The sequence below is a fragment of the Macrobrachium rosenbergii genome, chromosome 21, assembly GCF_040412425.1.
Source record: "Macrobrachium rosenbergii isolate ZJJX-2024 chromosome 21, ASM4041242v1, whole genome shotgun sequence".
Taxonomy (NCBI): Eukaryota; Metazoa; Arthropoda; class Malacostraca; order Decapoda; family Palaemonidae; genus Macrobrachium; species Macrobrachium rosenbergii.
In genome coordinates, this window is record NC_089761.1 from 18,633,810 (window position 1) to 18,657,760 (window position 23,951).

Sequence of the window (23,951 nt, forward strand, 5' to 3'; positions counted from 1 at the left end):
AGTACTTAAGATTGGAAATATCTACACTACGACGTACGGGTTGTGTAAAGAAAACGAGACCTGAACATTATATTCTTCTGTTTTATCGTTTATTTTACTTTTTCAATTTTACATCGAAGATTCATCTATTCCATCGTTATTAACTATGCAAGATATCAATGTACATTGATCTATGAAAATCTTCTCTTGATGCAGATACACACACCATAATAATTATATATATATATATATATATATATATATATATATATATATATATATATATATATATATATATATATATATATATATATATATATATATATATATATATATATATATATATATATATATATACTTTAAACTATTTTCCTGTAATTAATTAGATCAAAGGACCACTTGAAGATGACTTTAAAACTATGTGGGTAGATTTTGTTTTCAAATTTCTCATTACCATAACAGTCATTCTCACTACCTGGTGCACCTGTGCACCGTCTCTCTCTCCTAACTCAACATGACCTACCAGGTCAAGGTGTTTTCACATCCTTGTTCCTCAACTGACTTGGTTAACCACTCTCACAACTTCCTAAACATCCTTAGTTTGGTTTGCTCAGATCAAATTCTCAAGAATCAGTTAAGATAATACGTTGCAAGAAAGCATCTGTGGATGCAATGTGCAATATGACCCTAGAGCGTACTTTAGCAGAGTCCGTCGTGAAAACAGCTGTTTCCCATCGCTGTATGCGCGCCGCCAAGTCTGCCTCATGACCCTAAAAAAACATGCTTGTCATCGCCTGTATCGTTCAAAGATATTGAGTGCAAAATCTTTATAATGAAGAAGCAGATTTACTTTTTGAGGGCAAGACAATAGTTGTGACTTACTCCTTGGTGGATATCACCAAAGCCCGAGGAGGACGCCCGTTCGATTAAATTATCTCTACTTTATCTTAGCAGCTTCCCATTCTAGAAGCGTCTTCCGGGAAGCTTTCCGCTGTTATTTCCTATGTTTCAGACTTATTCGTGGGTAGTAAACAGTGAAATAAACCCATGAAAAGACAACATATATTCAAACTTTCAGTAACAATCGGCATTTCCGCATTGTTTACATAGAATTTGATATAACATGTACGCCCTTATAGCTTCAGTTGTCGAGACGTCGAGTGACAGTTCAGGGATGTGTGTACGAGCTCCGTAGGAACATTTATTTCTTTTACCCTTAGCATATCACCATGAGCATCGATTTGGATAAAAATCGAAATGCCCTCCTAGCAGCCTTTAACGATGTCCTCAACGACAAAACCAAGACCGATTGGTAAGTAATAAACGTTTGTAACGCCGTGTAATAAGACCGGGGGTCAATGGTTGAGAATTTTACTCGCGAAAGTGAATGAAGAGGAAAGACCAATAAACTCCGCCGAGGGTTTTGTTCTTTTAATTCCCTTCGTTCCTTTCTTTTGTTGACTTTTCTAACACGCTGTCTCCGTTGTATGTAGTATGGGTGCCTCTGTTTAGGCCTTCTTTGTGTGTGTCAAGTCAAAATTGCCCCGACATTGTCTGTAGTAGGGCAGCCAACCGTAGGCTAACCTAGGCCAGTTGGTTGTCGGGAGAGGAAGAGAGAGAGCGGCATCTGCTAGGCCTAGGCCTATGCAGCACTTTGTGATTGCTTTTGCTTCCAAAAAAAGTCTGTTGTATGATTTTTTTAGTTTTAAATATGCTTCAGGAAGGTGACTTGCTTTAGGCGAAAGTGGACCCATGACGATTTTTGCCCCAGGTCTTACCCTAACTCACGGTTTCCCCATCCCCGACACAACCGTAGTTTAGGCCTAAATGGCATTGATCTGTGCAAGGCCTGGTTCCCTGACCAGTTAGATTTATATTTAACCGAATTCCTCTAGTTGTATGGTAATCTTCATGTTATATTTAATAGTATCCTACTCGTCTTAAATTAACCCAGTCTTCATCCTCCTGACTTCTTTTCCAGTAGGCCTGTGTTTGATATAGACTCATAGCCCATCATAGTCACGTTTGACTAGTCTGATCAAGGTTTATAATAAAGAAGGATAATTTTTAGTTTTTAATTACAATGTAAATCTGATTCTTCCCTGATTCATGCCCATTCGGTGATAGAGATAAATGGATAATTGATACCCTGGAGAGTAATCCACACTGGTAGAAAAGAATTACTTTAGGAGTGTTGGTTAACCTTGTTACAGTGAGTAGGTGTAATGGTGACCTTCAGTGAGTAGGATAATTACCGTGAATAGGGTTTTTTGTTATTTTTTGTCAATATAAGAATATGATATATGATATGCCTAGTTGCTCTGTTTTTTTCACGCTCATACAGTGACAGGTTTTTCCCTCCTTGACAATCAGAGATGAATGAGCGTTCTCCCATGTTGATTTTGACAATTTTGGGTACTATTTTATATAAAAGTTATTGAGAGCCATCAGCACTGTAACTTAATAGTAAACTGCCTTGTATATTAAATCTTTCAGTAAGATGACAATGAAATTTTAAGGGCACGCCTGTCAGATTAGGAAATGCTATAATCCAGCAGGGTCCTAGGGGATGGGTTCAGTGAAATTTCTTTGGAGATGATGCTCCTATAAAACTCAAAATGGATGCCCCCAAGGATTTATATTTTTCTGTGAGGGGCTCAAATTATAACAAGGTCAAACTGGAAATAAGTGTGATTGGCAGGTGGGAGAAGACAAATGGTAGTTGAGGCGAAGAAGAAAGAAACCTATACTGCAGGAGATGGAAGTGAATGCTCAGAAAGTTTTTTTCTGTTTATCCAATAATGATTGAGGGGAAGGATGCCTACAGAATTCGGATATATTGTGAGGTATATTTTTGTTGTTTCACCAAAATTTTATGGAATGAATAGTATTCTCGTTACAAATTAATTTCTTTCTTTGAATTAAGACAGATTGGAGAAGACTGGAAGTAGTTTTGTACTGTGCATTTTCTCTTTAGGCTACCTGTACTAGTATGAAATATTGATACAGTACTGCACATTACTGAAGTAATGTATTACCATTATGTTGTATTCTAGTCCTTAAGATTACTGTTTATATGATCCCAAACAATATGATGGAATTCAGTAGTCGTTAAACAAGTGTAAGACATCCCTTTGAATGATTGTATAGTACAGGTTTTTGAGCTATTGAAGCAACAAAGCATTCGTGGCCATTTAGATCATACTGTCTGGCAGTCTTTGCTACATTTTGGTGGATGCTGTGGAGTGCAGTACTAAGGGGGAGCCCAAAATTTTACCAACATTTGCATTTCTCATGTCTGCACACTATACTGTGAATTTTGGCCCTTATCAATATTGATTTTCCTTCTTGAAATTGCCTTAGAAGTTAAATAATATCAGGCATTTGTAAATCATTGTAAGTTTTTACTTATATGTTTGTGGCACACTGTAACCTTAAAGACTAGGTAAGTAATCCAGTGTTTTCTTTGGTTTGGGGAAAAATGCATTTTGTGGTATCTCAGTTTGCATACTTTTGCATGTACAGTATAAGTTGTGGACAGATGTACAGGGTATTGCAGCATGACAATGCTTTAGGTGTGTACAAATATGATTTTTTTTGTGCTGTAAATACATTGGGTTAAAGTACATTTTGTACTTAATGAAAATACTGTACAGGAATAGTCAATAAAAATGCTTGAATATGTTGTTATCAACAATTGTTCATTCAGAGGTAACATAGGCTAAATTTGTTTTAGGATGCATCTCCCTATCCAGGAACAAGGCCTAAATGTATGGTACATAAGCATAATGTAGCATTGTAGGGCATGTAAGATTGCCAATTATATTCATAAGTAATTTATATTATAGTGTTTGTTAAAACTGAGCAACTTAGATGGGATACTATGAATTTGGGATTATCTGTCATCCCCAGTCTTGAAATGCTGACTAATTTTCCCTTTTCCCTAGGGCATTGTTTGGTTATGAAGGGCAGAGTAATGTACTGAAGGTTGTCGGCACTGGAGGTAAGAAATTTGTGTGTCCTACTAGTACTTTTTTTTTAATTATCATTCAGATGTAATGAGGCTTAAGCCGTATTGCAGGAGTAATGGAAGCCACTTTAGTTATTGCTAGTGCTTGAGTGTACAGTACAGTAGATTAATGGGAAATAGAATGCTGTAAGACAGTATGCATAGCAGTAAAGTGGTGTCGTTTTGAGCAATTACAATATTGAAAGAGTTAAGTTGTGTTCTTTATTTTGTGTGAAAATCACACAATTTATGTGTTTGCTTTGCTAATATCAGTCACCCGTATTCAGTTTATTGATGAGGGAAAGATCTGTAGTTCATTGAAGTTAGACTATGAAGGATTGATTCAGAAATTATTAGTCTTATAACAAATCACTTTATTCTTTTTAGTGATAGAGCAATGCAGTAGAAAGGAGCTATTTCTTTGCTGGTAAGATGGATGCATACACAATTCATTTACTCAGGGCACATGTGATACCTAAAGGTTGTTTGTACTATAGTAAAATAAAAATAATGAGCCAGAGAAAGGAGGAAGTGTTTGTTTTACAGTGTTTCACCAAATACTGTTTGTATTTACAGAAGATGGAATTGAAGAACTTGCAGAAGATTTAAACAGCAGCAAGATTATGTATGCTGTTGTAAAAGTCACTGACCCTAACACTACACGCCCAAAAGTAGTACTTATAAACTGGGTAAGTTTTTTCCACCTTTTTCTTTACTTTTTATAGATGAATAAGTACAGAATGGCGAGATTGTGTAATCCCTTTATGTACCTCACTCACTTCATAGGAACTGTGGCTTATGCCTTATTTTCTATTTCGGTTATGTTTGCTGGTACTGTACTTATGTTTTTTGTGTGCATAGACGTACTTGTTCACACCAGAGAACGACATGCAAATAAATGTCTTATATCTCATGAAGTTTTTGCAGAAATTTTTTTTTTATACTTTTAGACAGTATTTGCGGTATCAAATCTGTGTGACAGACAATAAAATTGTCCATTATAAGTTTGCAAAAATATCAGTGTGTAAAAGAATCATTGTCATTTTGTGTGTTAGATAAGCCATGGTTAAAGTAAAGACAGGGATAACTGGATTTTGCCCATTTTTCTAGGTGTGTCACTAATTGTTTGTCAATTTTCCATAAGTTTTATTTTTACCAGATCTTTCATATTCACAATTGATCCTTGATCCTTTTTTCTTGCTGAGTGCAGCCAGATTTGCTGAACAGCAGCACCAATATGCAGTAAATATGGCCTGCAGTCAAACTTCTCAGTTTCAGAGGTCCTTTATTCCTCACACTGTTGGACTGTGAAGCAGTTCCCCTGAGTATGTTGTGATATTGGAACCTCATTAGTTTAAGTGAAGATGCAGTGCATTAATACCTAAAGAGGTTCTCCTTGTAAATTACAATTTACTTACATTTTTATATTGCAATACACTCCCTGAACACCTGAATTAGCCCTTAATCCCACTAGCCCGAACAACTCTCAGTTACCCATCCCACTATAGTGGGAATTTTAACAGCCAGCGTTACTAAGCGCTGCAGGTAAAATCTTGTCATGAGCTACCATAACAAAGCGGTTGGCAGCGCTGACACAGGTTTTGCACCGACATTACGCCCCATTTTCGTCATTTTGCTTTTTGTTCTCGCGCTGCTGGAAGGTTGTTTCCTTCTGCAGTAGCTTTTAATCTATTGCCCGACTTCTCTTTGTATTTTGGACTTGTGGTGAAGACCTGGATTGTATTTAAAGGGATCGGCCGGTTTCCGACTTTTTAACGACAGGTTGTTGATATATAGGGGTTTGTTAAAGGATATTGTGTGGAACTTCTGGGGAAAATTTTTGTTCAGTGACCTTAGGTTTTGTGACGCCAGAGCATTTTCGGCCAAAAATGGCCATTTTCAAAATGCATCTCCTCCTTTGCTTTTTTTGGTTTTAAGGGATGAGATTTGAACCACGTATAAAACACATATGGACTTTTCGATACAAAGCCGGGATTTTTATTTTTCAATTATTTTTGAGATATGAATTTTTATTTTTTTAATGAAATTTTCGGAAAAATTACAGAAAAAATTGCCAAAAATCAGAAAATCAAAATATTAAAATCCCTGGCTTTTTTTTTTTTAATCTACCATGTTTCCTCATATTATATATGAAATTTCATTTAGATTGGTCCAATACTAAGGAGGACACATTTTGAAGGTGAAAAAACATGTTTTGAGAAACGGGCCTTCAAAGTTTTAGTTACATAAAAAGTAAAAGGACTTCAAGACTGTGTTACAATTAATTCTATGGTTTTAATTTTTATTTTTGGGTATTAATTAATGCAAAATGATTATAAATAAGAATATTAATTGATTATTTATATGCCTAAGACACATTCTTATAAATTTTAGGTTCCTGGTCCCCCCCTATTTTGATCTTGCTGCAAGGTATTACTTTAGGTATCATATTTGCCTACACTTTTTATTAGTGTCTGGAATCCATCCCTTGCCAAATGGATCCTGGGAATTACTTTTCATTCACAATTAGGAGTTCGTGATTCAAGTAATTCATCAAGTCTTGCTTCACTTATGATCATTTTATTTCCAGGATCGTCTATAATATCAGCCTCCGAACTACTGCTTTCTTTTTCTAAAATATCTTTGCCCTTTAGTAGTGCCGAGACAAATAAAAAGAGGAGCGTTTAGGGGTGGATGTGATTGGTCTCTGGTCAGCAGAGATCGCTGCCTGCGCCGTTTGATGGGTGACAGCTCTCTCTCTCTCTCTCCGTTGCTCCATTCCCCTCTATGGCACTAATTTCTTGAACTCTTTCTTCTACTTCTCACCTGGACTTTTCCACTGGCTTTTCCACATTCTAGAAGCATGAAGTGAACTCTTGGACCTTTTAGGGCCATTAAAAAAACAAAAACACCGAAGAAAATACAGAGTTCAGTCAAGGCTAGCGAGCATGAAAAACGTGTCCTTCTAGCTTTGGAAGTTTATAGGCAACTCTAGGCCACAGTCGTCATGGTATGACATGTGCGTTGTCATGGCTAGAATAACTAAAAAGGTGCAGTAGGATATTATTGACATTATACATTTCATTTCAAAGGAAGTTTTGTATATATATAAAAAACTATACCAGACTAAATCATTTGCGCTACTGGTGTTTATGGGTATATAGTTATTGTTACATTTTAGGCCATAACTAGAGAAATATGGCAAAATTTAGCATAATATTTCGTGGACACATTCTTGAACCCTATAATGAAGCCATAGAATTTTTTTTCAGCAAATCGAATTTTTAAAGATTATTGGGTTTTTTTAGGCGGCCGATCCCCTTAACTGTTTTTCTCCTGGATTTTCTGGATATCTTTGATGTGGAACGTCTTTTGGATTTGGACTCGCTGGTTCCCAGTCTCGATTGTTAATCATGGACTTTTCACCTTCTACTACCGCGCCATCAGCTTCAACGTCCACCTCGACTGCCCCTACGATGGTGGGCGGCACAATTCTCACCGCTTCTTCTTTCTGCAAAGACGATAGATATTCTGTCAGGTATGCTTAGGAAGATTTGAAATATGATGTCAGACTCATTCGCGATGAATGTTCCCCATTGGAAGGCAAAAGAGATGGATGAGATTGCAGTCGTCGCCATGGAGTCATCTTTGTGTAGGCGGCAGGCGTCGGTCAGATTCTTGTTGCCTCCAAGTGTCTCAGGCTTTATGCTACAGATAGAGTTGATGGATTTAGCGAGTTCAGAGGTAGTCAAACAGATAGAGGATGGGACTTGCAGTAGTGAGGAAAATTCAATAACTAGTCTTCTTCAACATTTCTCAGATGGGGATAGTAGTAGTGTTAGGATGCCTAATCCTTCTTCCTTTTCAGCTCCCCTGCCTGTTCCAGAACCAGCCCTAACGGGTGCTGAGGGTAATGGCAGAACCGCAGGCCTCCGAGTGGGTAGGGTCTGCCAGCCCCCTCGCCGCAGAGCAGGCAGTGGAGGATTCCCCACAACCCCCTTGTAGTAGTGATAAATTTAATGTTGATAATGTTAGGATCAAGATCTAAGTGGGATAAAGGAGGATAGGTTTGGGTTTGGTAGTGAGGAGAAGGTATTAATGGTGCAGAGTCGTTCTCCTGAACGGGTTCCGGTTTCGGGTTCAAGTGGTTTTTGTTCTCTGGCAAGTAAATGGTTCAGTTACGGTGGGGCGGAATCCTTCTGCTGTTGCTCCTAACTCACTTCTGACTGTTTCTAAATCTCCTACTGTAGTTTCCCCCTTCCTTGTGTTTTCTACTCCTCCATCTAGTAAGGCGGATTCTGGTGTGTCCTTTCAGCTTCTAAACTAGTTTGCGGGACCTGCAATTGGATGTGGCGGAATATGAGACGGATTGCAGGGTTTTTCGACGGGCACAGACCTAGGGTGAGAGTTTTTTTTTTTTTTTTAACATTAGAGAGTACTGTATATATGTGACACAGTAGTGTCCAGAATTCATGTCGGATATGTTTTCAGGATTATTGGGGGGGGGGGACAAATTTGGTGTACTTTCTGTCCTTTTCGTTCTAAGTTTTCTTCTGGGTTATCTGTCGCTTCATCTCCAGCTCCCGCATTCTCTGTTACTCCTTTTCAGTCTCCTCTTGGCTTCTTCTTCTGCTCCAGTCTTCCTGCGGCTTCACGCATCTTCCGTTCCCTCCCTTCGACTTTGGTTTCCTCTGAGGTAACTTCTTTTTGTCGTCTGCTGTTCCTCTGCCTCTCGCCTTTCCTTCCTCAGTACAGTCTTCTCGGTGGGAGAGCTTCTGGACAGGCGAAACCCAGTTTCCAGCAGATTTTGGCGCGGGGGTCTCATGTTCCATCCCTTCGGGTATGTTCAACCCCTTGCTTCCACTTAATGTGTTCCAGTAGTATCAGGTATCTCACAGGGTTTCCTGTCAATTCCAGTTCGGGTTTGTGCTCTGCGAGTTTCGGCAGGGCGTCGATACATCTTCTTCGAGCGGTCCGTAGTTTTCACGCTTGCATTTTTCTTTCTGCGGTAACTCAGGGTAGCTTCTTCCTCATTCATTCTCCTCCTTCTTCATCTTCTTTCCGCCCCTCCGCACAGTTTCGTTTAAGCATCCTCCCCAGGATTTAACAAATGTGGGTTTGGCTACTCTCACTTGTCTTCCCCTCGGTAGTAAGGGGGAATCGGCTCCGGGCTTTTATCAGTTCAGCCTTCTCTTCCCGGCTGGTTCATCTATGCGGATTCAGCTCCGGGTACCCGATTAGGTGTGGGTGCGCAGCATTCTGGTTAGGGTGGTCCGCTTGCTGACTCTTCATCGTTGTCTGAGCTTCGTTCAGTGCCTCCTCCTTTGTCGGTCTTAGACCGTTCGGACATTGCGGAACAGGATTCTTATCCGTAGGTGCAGGAGATTCTGGCAGACTTAGAATTTCCTCTTGGCAGCAGTAACAATTACTACCACATGCTTGAGTATGTTACTTCTTCGTACCCTCAAGCAAGACCTCCAGACCTCCCAATTTAGTCAATTCAGTCTTCTTTATTTTTAGGCTTTTTATGACACTAAGCCAGCTCCTACCTCTTTTTCTCGTGTTGGCTGGTTTGGTTCGATCGGGTTAGCAGGCTTTGGAGGGGCGGACGCCGCTTAGCATCAGGTGTGGCTTCTAATAGACACTTTCGTCTCTTCTCCGAGTAGGACAATTTACGCAGTCCGAGGTAATCCTTCGGCAGGTGTCAGGTTGCCATTCATTGAATCGGTTGAGGCAATCCTGTTTAAGTCTCCGGCGTTGTCTTGGCTCGTAGGGACTTCTCTTAGGGAAGCAGGTGCTTGGAGGATGTGTTGCTCAGTCAGACTGAGGCTCTTGCTCACTCTTTCTGGATGCGGTCAAGTGTCGTAATGGGGGTTCTAAAGAGTGACGGCTATGTCCCTTCGGATCAGTGGCTGTTGGCAGCCTAATAATTTATCTCGAGGGATCTGGCTCACCAGGTGAATGCTTTGGCCGTCTCTGCGACGTTTGGAGCAGGAAAGTAAAAATTTCTATCTTGGTCATCTTTCCTCCTCAGTATCCGGATGCTCATAAGAGGATTTGCTTAGAACACCATTAGCCTTAGCTAATTCTTGTTCAGGATGATAGCGAGCCAGTATGACGAACATGGTTTCTTCTAACTCATGTCTCCGGTGTCGGCAATTTTTCATCGCCGGGATACCAGAGTGTTGAGGTATCTGAAGACGATTGTTTGACCTTGCCTCCTTCTTCTATAGGAGCTAGTAAGAGCGAGGGAATTCTTTAATTTTTTAACCTATTCAGGTAGGAGGATTCTCTCTCTTCCTCTCAGGGGTTGCCCCACAACCCTGGAGAGAATCAGTTGGTCCTTCAGCAGATAGAGGTTCTCTCTTCCTTTGAGTTTTTTACCCAAGCCTCTTGGGGGAATCTCTCTCTCTCTCAGCAAGTCTCTGTTCTCTCTCTCTCTCTCAGCCTGTACTCCCTCTCTCTCTCTTGGGGAGAATCTCTCTCTCTCTCTCTCTCTCTCTCTAATTCCAGGGTCTCATGTCCGGATGTGCTGTCTCTTCAGGTATGTCTCAGAATCGCTGGGACTTATGCAATGAGAACTGCAGTTATAGTAGGGGAGCGATTCTTGCCTGTTGGATCGTCTGTGGTAGTCAGAAGTGCATCTGACGTGGGAAAGGTCTATTGACTCCCCTCTTCCTGCGTTCATCTGTACACAGATGCCTCAGATCAAGGTTGGGAAACAACCTTGGAGGAATCAGGTTCAGGTCCCTGGGGGGTTGGGAATGAGCAGAGAGTCAATAAATCTTCGGGAAAATCAGGGCTGTAAGGAAGCCCTCAGGTGTTTTCAGTCTTAGTGCGCAACAGAGTAGTGGCTATGTTTTAGCGACAGCTTAATTGCCGTGTTGCATCTGAAGACTCGGAGGTTGGAACAAGCTCAACAGAACTCAGTACTATAACACAGAGAGTCCTGAGAGGGTGCAAAAGAAGGAAAAGTGTCTCTTCTTCCAAACTTATATCGAGTCTCAAGCGTGCTGGCCGACTCCTTAAGTCGCTCGTCAGGTATTGGGGGAGTGGACTTTGGCTCTGGAAATAATATGTCAGGTTCTCCAGAAGTGGCCAGCATCTGTGGACTTATTAGCGACGTGATTAAACCATCGTCTTCCAGTTTATTTCTTCTAATGGCGGTCCCCATGTCGATAGTCACCAAGGTGACATTACAAAATTGGAATCACATGCAGGTGTATGCCTTTCCTCCATTCAGTCTCATTCATCAGGTAATCAGGAAATTGTGGGAGAGTGTCAAGACGTCTATGACTCTAATAGCTCCTTGCTGGCCCTGCACCCATGGTTTCCGGAACTCCTAACTCCTTTACGGAAGTTCGATGTTCCTACCCATGCGAAGACTTCTCAGACAAATGCATTCTTACTATTATTATCCAAAACCCTCGCGTGCTGGACTTAGTTGCAGGGGGACTATAGAGAGAGCCGCTAAACAGTCCTGACTCCCTAAAGCTGTGTCTAGATAGTTTTCTTTTAGCTTGAGTAAGTCAACGCGTAAGCCTTACCAGGTTCAGCTAGACATGGTATAGAGTTAGTGTCGTAAGGAAGGTCATTCCATCTCTAGACCTTCCATAGCCAAAATAGCGGATTTTCTTTTATTCCTCGGGAAAGTCAAGAGTCTTTTGTATTCGGCTATTGCTGACTACCGCTCAACGATTTGCAGTACATTTAGTTTCCACATTCCTGAAGTTTCACGTAGTAAGATAATCGATGATTTATTACGTTCTTTTAAGATTGAACGTCCTGTTTTGCTGACTTGGGCCCCCTTCGTGGGACTTATTGGAAGTACTTCAATATTTTTATTGCGTTCCTCTGCCTTTGAACCCATTGAAGCCATAACGTTAAGACACTGACTAAGAAGTTGCCTTTTCTTACAGCTTTAGCTTCAGCTAAAGGGTTGGGGAGCTTCAGGCAATTTCTAGGTTAGGTTCCTATGTGAGAAATGATACGTATTTGTCTGTCTTCCAGAATTTGCGGTGAAGACAGAGTCGGAGGTTAAAACTCTGCCTCGTTCGTTTAAGGTTCTTTATCTGCGAGTGTTCATTACCAGCGATCTTTATGTCCGGTGCGAGCATTAAAGTCTATTTATCAAAGGTTGGGAAACTCCGTCCGCTTCCACAGACACTTGTCTCTCCGCGGAATCCTTCCCGTCCACTGTCAAAGAATGCAATTAATTACTTTCGGAGGGAGGAGATTTCCCAGGCTTCTCAGGGTTGTTCTTCGTCGTCTTCAGCTCTGTATTTTCCCGACCGCACAGTATTCGGAGGATGTCCAGTTCATCTTCCTTTCCCAGGAACTATTCACTGCTGTCTGTTCTGGAAGCAGCTACTTGGAAGTCTGTCTCAGTGTTTACTCTCTTTACTTAGAGACGCTTTTTACTTGAAGTCTGTTAGAGGTTGTTCATTTCTGAGGTGGTATTTGCTTAATGCGGAGGTTCAGAGAGTTATTCTCTTAGTCCATATGTAGCGGCGAAGTCTATTATCTAGGGTGCATTCATTTAGCTGAGGTGGTATTCGCTTAGTGCGGAGGTTCAGAGGGTTATTTTCTTAGTCCACGTTAGCGATGAACTCTATTATCTAGGGGCGTTTATTTAGCTGACGTGGTATTCGCTTAGTGAGGAGATTCTTAGGTTAACCAGATAGAGGAATTTCTTTTAGTCTTTAGAATTCTTAGGCAACAGTGATAGTATAATCACATGAACTTAGGTTTAGTACTTTTAAATATCTTAGTCTTTGATAGTTTCCTTACGAAACCAGGCCTCAGTAGGCTAGGCTATTTATTCGTGGCACCGAGATACTTCCGCCAAGTCGATCGTGTGGCCTTATCTGGAGGATCAGCGCCCAGCACACTGCTTTATTTCCCTCCATACATGAGAGGCTATGAATAAGCCACGTGGGAGGTCACTGTACTCCCTCCCACATGAGAAGTTCTGGAGAACCACATGGGTGGTCGACGGACCGTCAAAGTACTCTCCAGCATGTCTCATCACCAAAAGCAACGATTGATAAGGTGAGTGTTTAACTAGATAGGTATCCTATCACAGAGCAGATTGTGAGCTGCCATCTCTGCATTTGTGAAAGGGGTGTGTAAAGCTTAGATGTTCTCCGGGAGGGGACAGCTTGCTCTTGCGCTCTGCCTCATTCTACTCCATACATGAGAGGTTCTGAGAGCCACATGGGAGGTCGATTGGATCAGAGTACTGACCTGACTGTCGATCAAAGTACTCTCCAACATGTCTTCTTCACCGGAAAACATTTATTGATATGGTGAGTGCATGGCTAAACGGATATCTTATGCAGAGCAGATTGGTGAGCTACATCTCTGCGGTTGTCAAAGGACGCAATAGGGTGATCCCCTCTCTCTAAATATTTTAATCAGGCTAATTCAGGTGTTCAGGAGTGTATTGCACATGAAGTTTTCATAATAAAACTAATATTGCAATACTTACCTGAACACCTGGATGATTCCCACACTCCTTTCATCAGTTTGACCTTGAATAAATCAATTGACAAAATGGGGCATGTCGGTTGCATACCTGTGTCCAGCGTTGCCAACGCTTGTTATGATGGCTCAAGTAACAAGATTTTACCCAGTGTTGGTAACGCAGGTTGTTAAAATTCCCACTATAGTGGATGTACTGAGATTTATTCAGGCTAGTGGGATTATAGGGCAATTCAGGTGTTCAGGTAAGCATTACAGTATTAGTTTTATTATGAAAACTTCATTTATTTATTAACCCTCTAACGCCGAGCCTCTATTTACAAAAGTGTTCGTTGTTGCCGGCGTTGAGTTAGCTACTGCCGAAAACGGTTTTTTTTTTTTTTTTTTAAATCACAGCATGCTTAGTTTTTGATTAAGAGTTCATTTTGGTCCTTTTTTTTTTGTCATTGCCTGAAGTTTAGTATGCAACCATCAGAAATGAAAATATCATTATCATATATGAATATTGAAATATATGACAGTAAAAAAAATTTCATATATAATTGTATACAAATAGTGCTGTGAGCAAAACGGTTAAAGCTAACAAGTTATTTTTTTTTCTTTGTATTGTACACTAAATTCTAATGATTTTGTTATATAACAAATTGTAAAACGTCAAAGCAACACAGAGAAATATTATCACATAATGATGCATGAATTAAAGCGGATTTGAAAAAAAAAGTTTTTTAAAAATTCACCATAAATCGAAATATTGTGCTAGAGACTTCCGTTTGTTGCAAATGAAGGTAATTGATTGAATATTACTAGACTGTAAGTGTTTTGGCTTACAATTGCAGTTTTCGACCATTTCGGTTTCGAGTTAAAGTTGACCGAAGGTTGAAATTTTGGCAGTTACGTTGATTTATATGGAAATATTTCAAACTGATAAAAGCTACAACCATGATTTATTTTCTGTTTGTATTTACATGAAATTGCACACATTTCCATATATAAAACTTTATGTAATGACTAATATAAACCGTTGCAAACATTTTTGTGTGACGAAAGAATTTCTGAGACATTCTGCAGAGTTACCTATCGTGGGACGTACCACCTGAAAGTTTTTCTAAAAATTCACCATAAATCGAAATATTGTGCTAGAGACTTCCAATTTGTTGCAAAATGAAGGTACAGACTGAATATTACTAGAATGTAAGAGTTTTAGCTTACAGTGCGTTTTTCGACCATTTCGGTCGAAGGTTAAAGTTGACTGAAGGTTTGAAATTTTGGCACTTATCATGATTTATATGGAAATATTTCAAAACTGATAGTTACAACTTCATGAGTTATTTTCTGTTGTATTCTGCATGAAATTGCATTTCCATATATAAAACTTTATGTAACGATTAATATAAACCGGTGCAAACATTACGACAAATGACCAAAGAATTCTGAAATTTTCGCCTTAGTTATCACACGGACGAAGGAAAGTTTTTTCAAAAATTCACCATAAATCGAAATATTGTGCTAGAGACTTCCAATTTGTTGCAAATTAAGGTAACCGATTGATATTATTAGAATGTAAGAGTTTAGCTTACAATTGCTTTTTCATTTCTATTTAGTCGAAAGCTGACCGGTTGAAATTTTTTGTAGTCGACGTGACGGTACGCCCACTGGGCACCCAACAGACAATTTTAGTCGACGCATGACACGTCCAGAAGCTTACGGGGTTAATATGTTAATTTATTTTTTTTTCTACAACTGATCTAAATAAGTTCTCCTCATAAATTATAATTTACTTACATTTTTATTCGTTTATTAATATGTTAATTTATTTATTCGTTTATTAATATGTTAATTTATTTTTTCTTTTCTAATAACTGATCTAAAGAAGTTCTCCTAGTAAATTATAATTTACTTGCATTTTTATTTATTTATTAATATGTTAATTTATTTTTTCTTTTCTAGTAATTGATCTTTTCTATATTTCCTGTTATCCTCTGTTACTACTATCAGTTGAACACTGCAATCTTTGGAAGCTTGAATTTTGTTTTCAAGTCAGTGGGACCTTGTTGGTTTATTGCATATGACTAGGGTTCATCTTAGTAATATAATAATAATAACAATGTATGGATAAAATGATCGACAGTATCGGCATGTTTTCAGTCCTCTCCTATCCATTCCGTTCTTCCACCTCTTGAACATTTCCTCTTCCTCAGTCCTCAGATTTTGTAGTTAGCACTACAGTGCTACAGTAGATCATCTGCAGCCCTCTTTTCTGTACTCCTTTATAGCTTTCGTTATTATTTAGCTTCTTAGATAGACATGGAAAGGGTTTATTGCAGATCCAGGATGGACACCAACAATTACCACAAATAATTCTGATTCACCTGTAATATTCACAGAGCTTCTGGGACGCGTTTCCTTATGTGATTGCACCTGCTGCTTTAGTTGCCATGGTGGTTATCTCATTTTGATATCAAATGTTGAATTTGCTATTTCATATGAGTAACTTACCAAGAAATTACATAGCTAACGTTTCTAACTCACGTGGCAACTTTTTAAAAAATTCGTGGTAGCGCTTCTGTTTTTGTGTATGTGACAGGAGAACGCAGGAAACAACCTGTCAGTGAGCTCACTTTGTTTCTGCCAGCTTTGGTAACACATCAGCGCCATTTGCAGCAGCTTTTTTTATTGTTTTTCAGTTGTCTGTACAGATTTGATGAAGTACAATTGTTTTGTTTTGGTAGCGCAGCAAGATATAGATGCTTTATTTTCATAATTTTGATCAGTTTTCTAATATTTTCTGAATTATGTCAGATTCTAGCAGTTCAGCTATTTGCTACTGCAGTGAAGGCTGTAAGACTAGGCTCATAAAGCTTGGTATGATCCTCACTCGATCTGCAGTAATTGTAGGGGCAAGAGTGTAGCATTGAGAAGACCTGTAGTGAATCCTTATTATGGGACAATAAACAATGGCAAATTGTTAAGCCTCACTTAGACAAATTAGAGAGAGATAGGAAGAGGAAAGTGGCTTCTTTAGCCGAAAGACAATCTATAGTGTAGAAGCTACACCTAGACCTAGTCTAGAAGTTAGTCCTATTGCCATCCCTACTACACCTATTCCTACCATTTCTCGTATTCCTTGCCCTCCTACTGTTCATCCTCCTACTCCCATGCCTGGCTCCCTTGCTTCCAATCTTAATGCCATTGCCAGTCTGGAATCCAGGTTTGATAAGAAAATTAACCTAGTCATAAGTACAGTAGCAGAGTTGGGAGCATCCCTAAAAGTGATAATGGATAAAGTTTTCTCAGATAAAGTGATGAGTGATAGTGCAGTGCCAGTGTAGGGGGTGGCTATCTGTCCCGCCGATTCTCCTAGACCAATGTCACTGTCCTGTTCCCCTAAACCTGGGAGAAGACATACTGAAAGTCCAAGGGAGGCCGGTGGGGTTTGCCCACGGGTAGTTACCCCCTCAGCCACTCCTGTTGTGCCGTCCCTGGTGTTGGCAAACGCCCATTGGAAAGGCATGTCCAAGGACATTCATCAGTTATCCTCAAGCTCTTCCGACGAATACTGCGTGGACAGGAAGCGCCACGAACAGTACCTAGACTCTTCCTGAAAGCTTAAGAGCCCTTCCGAGAATGTTGGTCGCCATCCAGATCTGCTTCCTAGTAAGTAGTACAAGAAGCCTATTAGCAGTCTGCAGCCTTCTTGTAATTACACTGTGGACCCTTCTGTTCCTGCTCCATCAGCAGCCACGCATGTCTACATGGGACAGTCAGGAGGCCAACTCACCTGAGCGCTCAATGGCTGAGCACCCTCACCTGGCTCCCAAGTGCCCAACGACAGCTCTTAAGTGCTCAACACCCACTTCCAAACATCTGGTACCACTTTCGAGCACCCGGCACCCGCTTCCGAACGCCAAGCGCCTGCTCCCAGGCTCCCATCGCCTCTTTCGTCCGCTCAGAAACCGCTGTCTCCTTCGCCTCCTCCAGTTTGACATACAGTATCATCTCCTTTGCCTTTGGTCCAGGATGAGCCTACTTTGGCTCCCATTAAGCAGCAGTTAGCCAGAATCATGGAGTTCTTAAAGAAAGCTCCCTCTGCTCCCAAGCCTTCTCAGGATGATATCCTGTCCCCAGTCTCCCTTGAAGAGGAAGAGATCGACCAAGAACCTGTGTCTCCTTCGGCTTATGCTGGTTTTCTGTGGTACCTTTTGGTGAATTTGGTGTGTGACCAAAAGGGAGCAAGGCAAAGGGTCTTTCGCTTTTCCTCCCACTTGTTTAATTCGCAGGAGATACTTCTCTTACTTGACCGGCAAAGCTCCTTCTTTGGGAGTCGCTGCCTCCTCCCAAGGGGACATCTTTGGTTTAATCGACTCTTCTCGCCGTTCTGCATTCTCATTGGCAAAGGTGATGTTTTCCTCTGCAGAACTAGACTATTTAGTCAAAGTCATTTTTAAGGTCTTCGAAGTTCTTAGCTTCCTAGGTAGAACAGTGGGCTCACTGGCCAAGAAAATGGAGGACCGCCAGTATCTAGCTGGAGATATTGCTTTGGACTGGCTCGGGTTCTGCCTTGTGCTGACAAAGCCATTAGAGATGGCTCTGTATAGCTTTTTGCTCTATTCACCTTCGGGGTACTGAAGAAAAGAGAGCTCTGTTGCTCCTTTACTTCCAAGGGAAACAGGACCAGAATTCAGCCATGCTGTTCTCGCCACTAGACCAGCATTATCTGTTCCCTCAGGACACAGTGAAGGGAATTGCATCAGATCTTCAGAAGAGGGCCTACGCCAGACTCTGTTGGCCAAGTCATTTGCTGCCCAAGGACCTCGACTGCCTTCAACCATTAGACTGCCTTACCCCTCCAGCAACAGCCATTTCTTGGAGGGAGACCTAGACCACCATTTAGGACCTGTACAAATGCCTGGTTCACGTCGAAGTCAATATATTAAGAAGAGCCCCTCCAAGACGGTGCCTAAAAAGTGAGAAGGAAGTGCGTCATGCTGGTAGGAGCCAGACTTCTAGATTTTTGGGAGAAGTGGCTGATAAGAGGAGTGGAGCTTTGGATCATCAAAGTTCTAAAGGAGGGCTACATCATCCCATTCCTGGAGAGCCCCCCCATTAGTCACTTCTCCCATCACATTAACAGTGTACTCATTAGGCTTTGTGAGACATTCACCCCTTTTGGAGGAAGTTTCCTCTCTCATCCAGAAAAGGGCCATACAAGAAATCAAGAACACCGGCATGGAGGGGTTTTACAACTGACTCTTTGTGGTACCGAAAGCATCAGATGGTTGGAGACCCATCCTCTATGTAAGCGCCCTCAATCATTTTGTCCTGAAGAGAAAATTCAAAATGGAGACAAGCCATTCAGTCCTTTCATCTATTCACCAGGGCGACTGGATGATAACCTTAGACATGCAGGACGCATACTTTCACATTTCTATCCATCCACTTTCTAGGAAATAACTAAGATTCGTCTTCCAGGACAAGGTGTACCAGTTTTGGGCCCTTTGCTATGGCCTTTCTGTGATCCCTCAAGTATTCACTTTAGTCCTTGCTCCTCTCTTGAAATGGCTCCACTTAGCAGGGATCAATGTTAGTCTTTACCTAGATGACTGGCTGCTTCCATCCCCATTGAAGGAAAAGTGCATGAAGGACTTGCACAAGATTCCTCTTACCCAGGAGCTGGGTCTTCTTTTCAATCTTCAGAAGTCCCAGTTGACCCCTTCACAAGAAAGCCTCTATTCGGGGATGACTGTGAACGCTTGGATTTTTCAGGCTTTTCTGTCACCCAAGAGAATTTCCAGCTTCCTTCAGACGGTCCAGAGTTTTCTAGCCCTTTCATGTTGCTCGACTCAACAGTGGATGAGCCTACTGGGGACTCCGGCAGCCATAGAGATGTTTGTCAGACTAGGCAGACTTCATATGAGAGTTTTCCAGCTCCAGTTTTGTCTGAAGGCCAAGTGGGACAGGAAAACACAGCCAGACACTTACCTGTTCCCGATCACTCCGGGGAACAGATCAGACCTGCAGTGGTGGTTGTCAGAAGAAAGATTGTCAGAAGGGAAGTCCCTTCAACCTCTGAGCCCCGACCTAGACTTTTATTCCGATGCCTCGGACACAGGCTGGGGAGCCCTACTGGGGAATCAGGAAGTATCCGGTACATGGACCTCAGATCAGCTAAGCCTACATATCAGTGTAAGAGAACTGAAAGCAGTTCAGCTAGGCCTTCAGAGTTTTTCGACCATAGTCTGCAACAAAACAATGGTGCATGCGGACAATAGCACAGCCTTAGCCTATATTCGTAAACAAGACGGCACCCATTCCTTTTCTCTCTGCCAGGCAGCAAGAGAATTACTCCTGTGGGCAGAACGAAACCGAGTGACTCTGGTCACCTGATTTATCCAGGGGAAGTTAAATGTGATGGCAGATGAGTTGACCCGTCGGAAGCAGGTCCTTCCCACTGAGTGGACCCTGGATCCCCTGGTTTGTCTAGACCTGTGGAAGCTGTGGGGCAGGCCAGTGATAGACCTGTTTGCTCCAAGAACCATCGCCTTCCTCTATTTTGCTTTCCAGGCCCAAATACGCTTGCATGGGCAGCGAACCTGGACCCATACGCCTTCCCACCCTTCAGCATGATCAGGGAGGTGTTAAACAAGTTTCAGATGCCCCACAATGCAGCTATGATCCTCATAGCCCCACTTTGGCCCCTGAGGGAGTGGTTCCCAGACCTTCTTCAGTTATTAGTAGACTACCCAAGACTCCTCCCCCAAAAACCATCTTTACTTGGACAACCCCACTTCAGAAGACACCACCAAGGGTTGTCTGCTCCTGCCCTGACAGGCTTCAGACTGTCCGCAAGCTTGTCAGAGCAAAAGGTTTTTTGAAGGGGAGCTGCAGAGGGTATTGCACAATGCAGGCGAAAATCATCTAGCCTTGTCTACCAGGCCAAGTGGTCAGTCTTCCGTCTGTGGTGCCACAACCACACTGTCTCATCTTCTGAGACCTCTTGTGACACAGATTGCAGATTTCAGATTTCCTTTTTTACTTGAGGAACACTAGGAATTTGTCTTCCTCCACCATTAAAGGGTATCGGGCTATGCATAGCTCAGTATTTAGGCATAGAGGCATGGACCTCTCATCAAACCCTGATATTAACAACTTGTTAAAGTCCTTCAATAAGGCGAAACAGAGGAAGGACAATTTGGTCTCTTGGAATTTGGATGTGGTCTTAAAATGGCTGACAGGCCCAGCCTTTGAACCTCTTTGTTCTGCTTCCCATTTGAACCTGACACGCAAGACTCTTATCTTCTTTGCTTTAGCTGCAGCTAAATGCATCTGTGAGATTCAAGCCATTGATAAAAGGGTAGGTTTTCCCAAGGAGGTGCAGTTGGCTCCTTCACCCTTGGCTTTTTGGTCAAGAACAAGAACTGGTCCAAGCCCTTGACGGATATTCTCGGCCATGAGGAAGAAGAGAGAGAACTATGCCCAATCAGAGCTCTTAGATACTATCTGAATAGGATAGAAAAGATCAGGGGTCTATTGAGTAACCTTTGGTGTTCGGTTAAGAACCCCTCTCGTCCACTGTCAGAGAATGCCTTGTCATTCTTCCTGAGAGATATGATTTTAGAGGCACATTCCCAGATTCAGGAAGACATTTTACTGAATGTTAAAGTGAGAGCTCACAATATCAGAGCTGTGTCGACCTCTTTGGCTTTAAAAGTCGACCTCTCTGGCTTTCAGACATAGTATGTACTTGACTTCCATTATGCAGTCGACCTACTGGAAGTGCAGGTGTGTTTTCTTCTCTCACTATTTGAAGGAAGTGGAAACAGTGGTCAAATGATTGCAGTACTTTGGGGCCATTATCAGTGGCTGGCATGGTATTAGGTGAGGAATTATAGGAAGCACTTGTTTTCTCCTACCATCCTTTTGCCTTGGAGTAGGGTTTTTGAGTTTTGGTTAGCCTGGTGGTACAATGCACCTGGAGTATCCACCGGTTTTAGTGGATAGGTTGTGGTATTTTTTACAGTGTTTTCAGAGCAGGTGGCAGCATTGTCTGATTGTTTTAATTTTGGAACTGCGCCCAGGGCAAGGGCACCTTTTGTATGCTTTGCCAGCCATCAGGCATATCCTCTGCTGCAAAGCCCCCACTTAAGTGGAGGTGACCCATGGCTCAACAGCCACGCTACTACAGGTTAAGATGAGCACCAGCCAGAGGCAGTATTCACCTGCAGTAGCTCTCTTACCAGGTAAGGAAGCAACAAGCATTGCATTCAGTGCGGGCAAATTTTTCTATTTCAAAGTCATTACCATGCTTTAATGTTTTGGAGTAAAATATGTCCATGTATCCCACCTCCATTCAATGTGGGATTCAGTTATGTAATTACTTGGTAAGTTATATACTTATATGGAAATGACATTTTTATAATATAATTAAGTTTATTGTATACTTACCAAGTAATTACAGAATCAGAGCCTGCCTTCCTCCCCTCTTATGGACATAAGGGCACAAACATTGTGGGCTTACTGGCAAGGTTGTTTCCTGTGTTCCCCGATAGTGGGCGGGGCCTGTCACCTACACAAAAACAGAAGAAGCACTAGCGTGAAATTTTAAAAAGGTTGCTGCACAAGTTAGAAATGTTGGCTATGTAATTATTTGGTAGGTATATATGAAACTTAATTTTATTATGAAAATGTAATTTTCAAGTATTTCTTCTTTCTGTTTCTTGCTTCAGTACTTTTTCATTTTCTTTCTTAATCCCATTACACTACATGACTCATTTGCAGCATCAGTAATAGCAGTGTGATGTTACACTTCAGTTATGTCTAAGGAATTTGCAGCAGAATGTAGTAGAATGAGGGTTTGTCTTTGTAAGTGGGCATAACTAAACTAATTACATTGTTTTATGCCTATAGATCATGTCAGCCTTACAATGTTTTATGCCTATAGATCATGTCAGCCTTACAATTGGCACATATTCCAGCTGGATTGCTAGGAAAAGTAAACACTGAGGCAGAAAAGGGTGAGGTTCTCTTTTCATGAATGCTGTTAAGAATCAAAATTATCTGCTTTGTTGTTAACTGTTGCAAAATATAATTGAATTGTATGCTTAGAAATACCAAAGCTAAATATATACAGTAAACCCCCTGTATTCGCGGGGGATGTGTACCACACACCCCCTACGTATACTTAAAACCCTTCCAAAAACACCTAGAACTGCCTATTTTGATAGTTCAAACACAAAAAAAAATCTCTAAAAATGCTCATACAGGCATTATCCTACTTACGATGGGGTTAGGTTCCAAAATACCCATCGTTTGTTGGAAAAACATATCTTGAATATAGCCTAGCCTACACTAGGGTATTCAGTACCATGTATACATATGTAGTAGCCTAGCCTACACTATAAAGTATACTTTATACATACATGGTATAGTAATTATTAATATCAGTCAATTCTGGAGGTTCATGCAGAGTGACTTATGATAATTCAATACAAAGAGAAATTGAATAACAAACAAGAATTAACTTTGCCTACACTATGGTATATCTTATACATACACGGAACCTAGCCTACATTATACTTTACTCTGTATTCACATATTAATATTGTATTATACAAACATCAATATAACGAATATGCATCTTTCCCATGGATCTTTTAAAATGTAATGCTTTACTTCACTGTATCCAATAATTATTGTATATATTCTTATGCAGTATTGCTTTTGTATTATAAATTGTGATCATAGCGATCAATGTTCTGGTTTGGAAATCGATTACGCAGTAAGTTTATTTCGCCGTATTTAGCTCAGTTCAGAGCACTTTTCTTGCTTCTAAGTAGCGTAAATGAATATCTAACTTTATTTACATGGGGCAAGGTTATTTTTCGATATACGAAGTGTTTTCAAGTCAAAATATAACTAAAGTACGTCTCGTTGTGAAATTAATTTAGCTATTTTTTTCGTTTATAGATGATGTTGGCCGTTTGGGGGGCATGCTTGTTTTCTGCAAAAAAAAGTCAAGATTCTGTTCGCTATTTTCATGATTTCATCATAATACGAGCTTTACATATTTATCGTTTATCGGCGTAAAAACAGCAGTAATGTGTTCTTTCATGCCCGGGAGTTTTGATTAAAATACTTTCTCTCCAATTTTAACTACGGTCGAGTTTCATCCATGTTGCCGCTGCACAATAATTTATAGTCATTAGCATCTTGAACATGTTTTCTCAGCTTCAGCTACAACTTGCAGCTTAAATTTAGCGGTATAGTAAACCCCCCGTATTCGTGTTCTCATGGTTCGCGAACTCATGCATTCGCGGATTTCTCTGTGGAACATATCTAGCCATCATTTGCGGAAAATTCGCCCATTCGCGGTATTTTTCACTGAGAAATAGTCACTAATTACTGTATTTTCATATATTTTTCATGAATAAATGCACTTTTTGTGATAAAACTATTAAAACACTCAGGTATAAGCATTTTTACA

General features: G+C 40.9%; 1 protein-coding gene across 8 annotated transcripts in view; it reads left to right on the plus strand.

The window, feature by feature from the left end:
- The first annotated feature begins 686 nt into the window (after positions 1-686).
- Positions 687-23,951, plus strand: part of Abp1 (Actin binding protein 1) — a 119,718-nt gene continuing 96,453 nt past the window's right edge. For 3 of the 8 annotated variants that reach the window (XM_067123145.1, XM_067123144.1, XM_067123146.1), the window contains exons 1-2: positions 1,115-1,291; positions 4,565-4,677. In XM_067123145.1, the coding sequence (XP_066979246.1) occupies positions 1,261-1,291; positions 4,565-4,677 (144 nt within the window). In that variant the 5' untranslated portion in view covers positions 1,115-1,260. Of the gene's footprint in view, positions 1,292-1,579; positions 1,661-3,926; positions 3,983-4,564; positions 4,678-23,951 lie in introns of those variants that run through there. The other 5 variants (XM_067123142.1, XM_067123141.1, XM_067123140.1 and 2 more) reach the window with 4 other exon arrangements.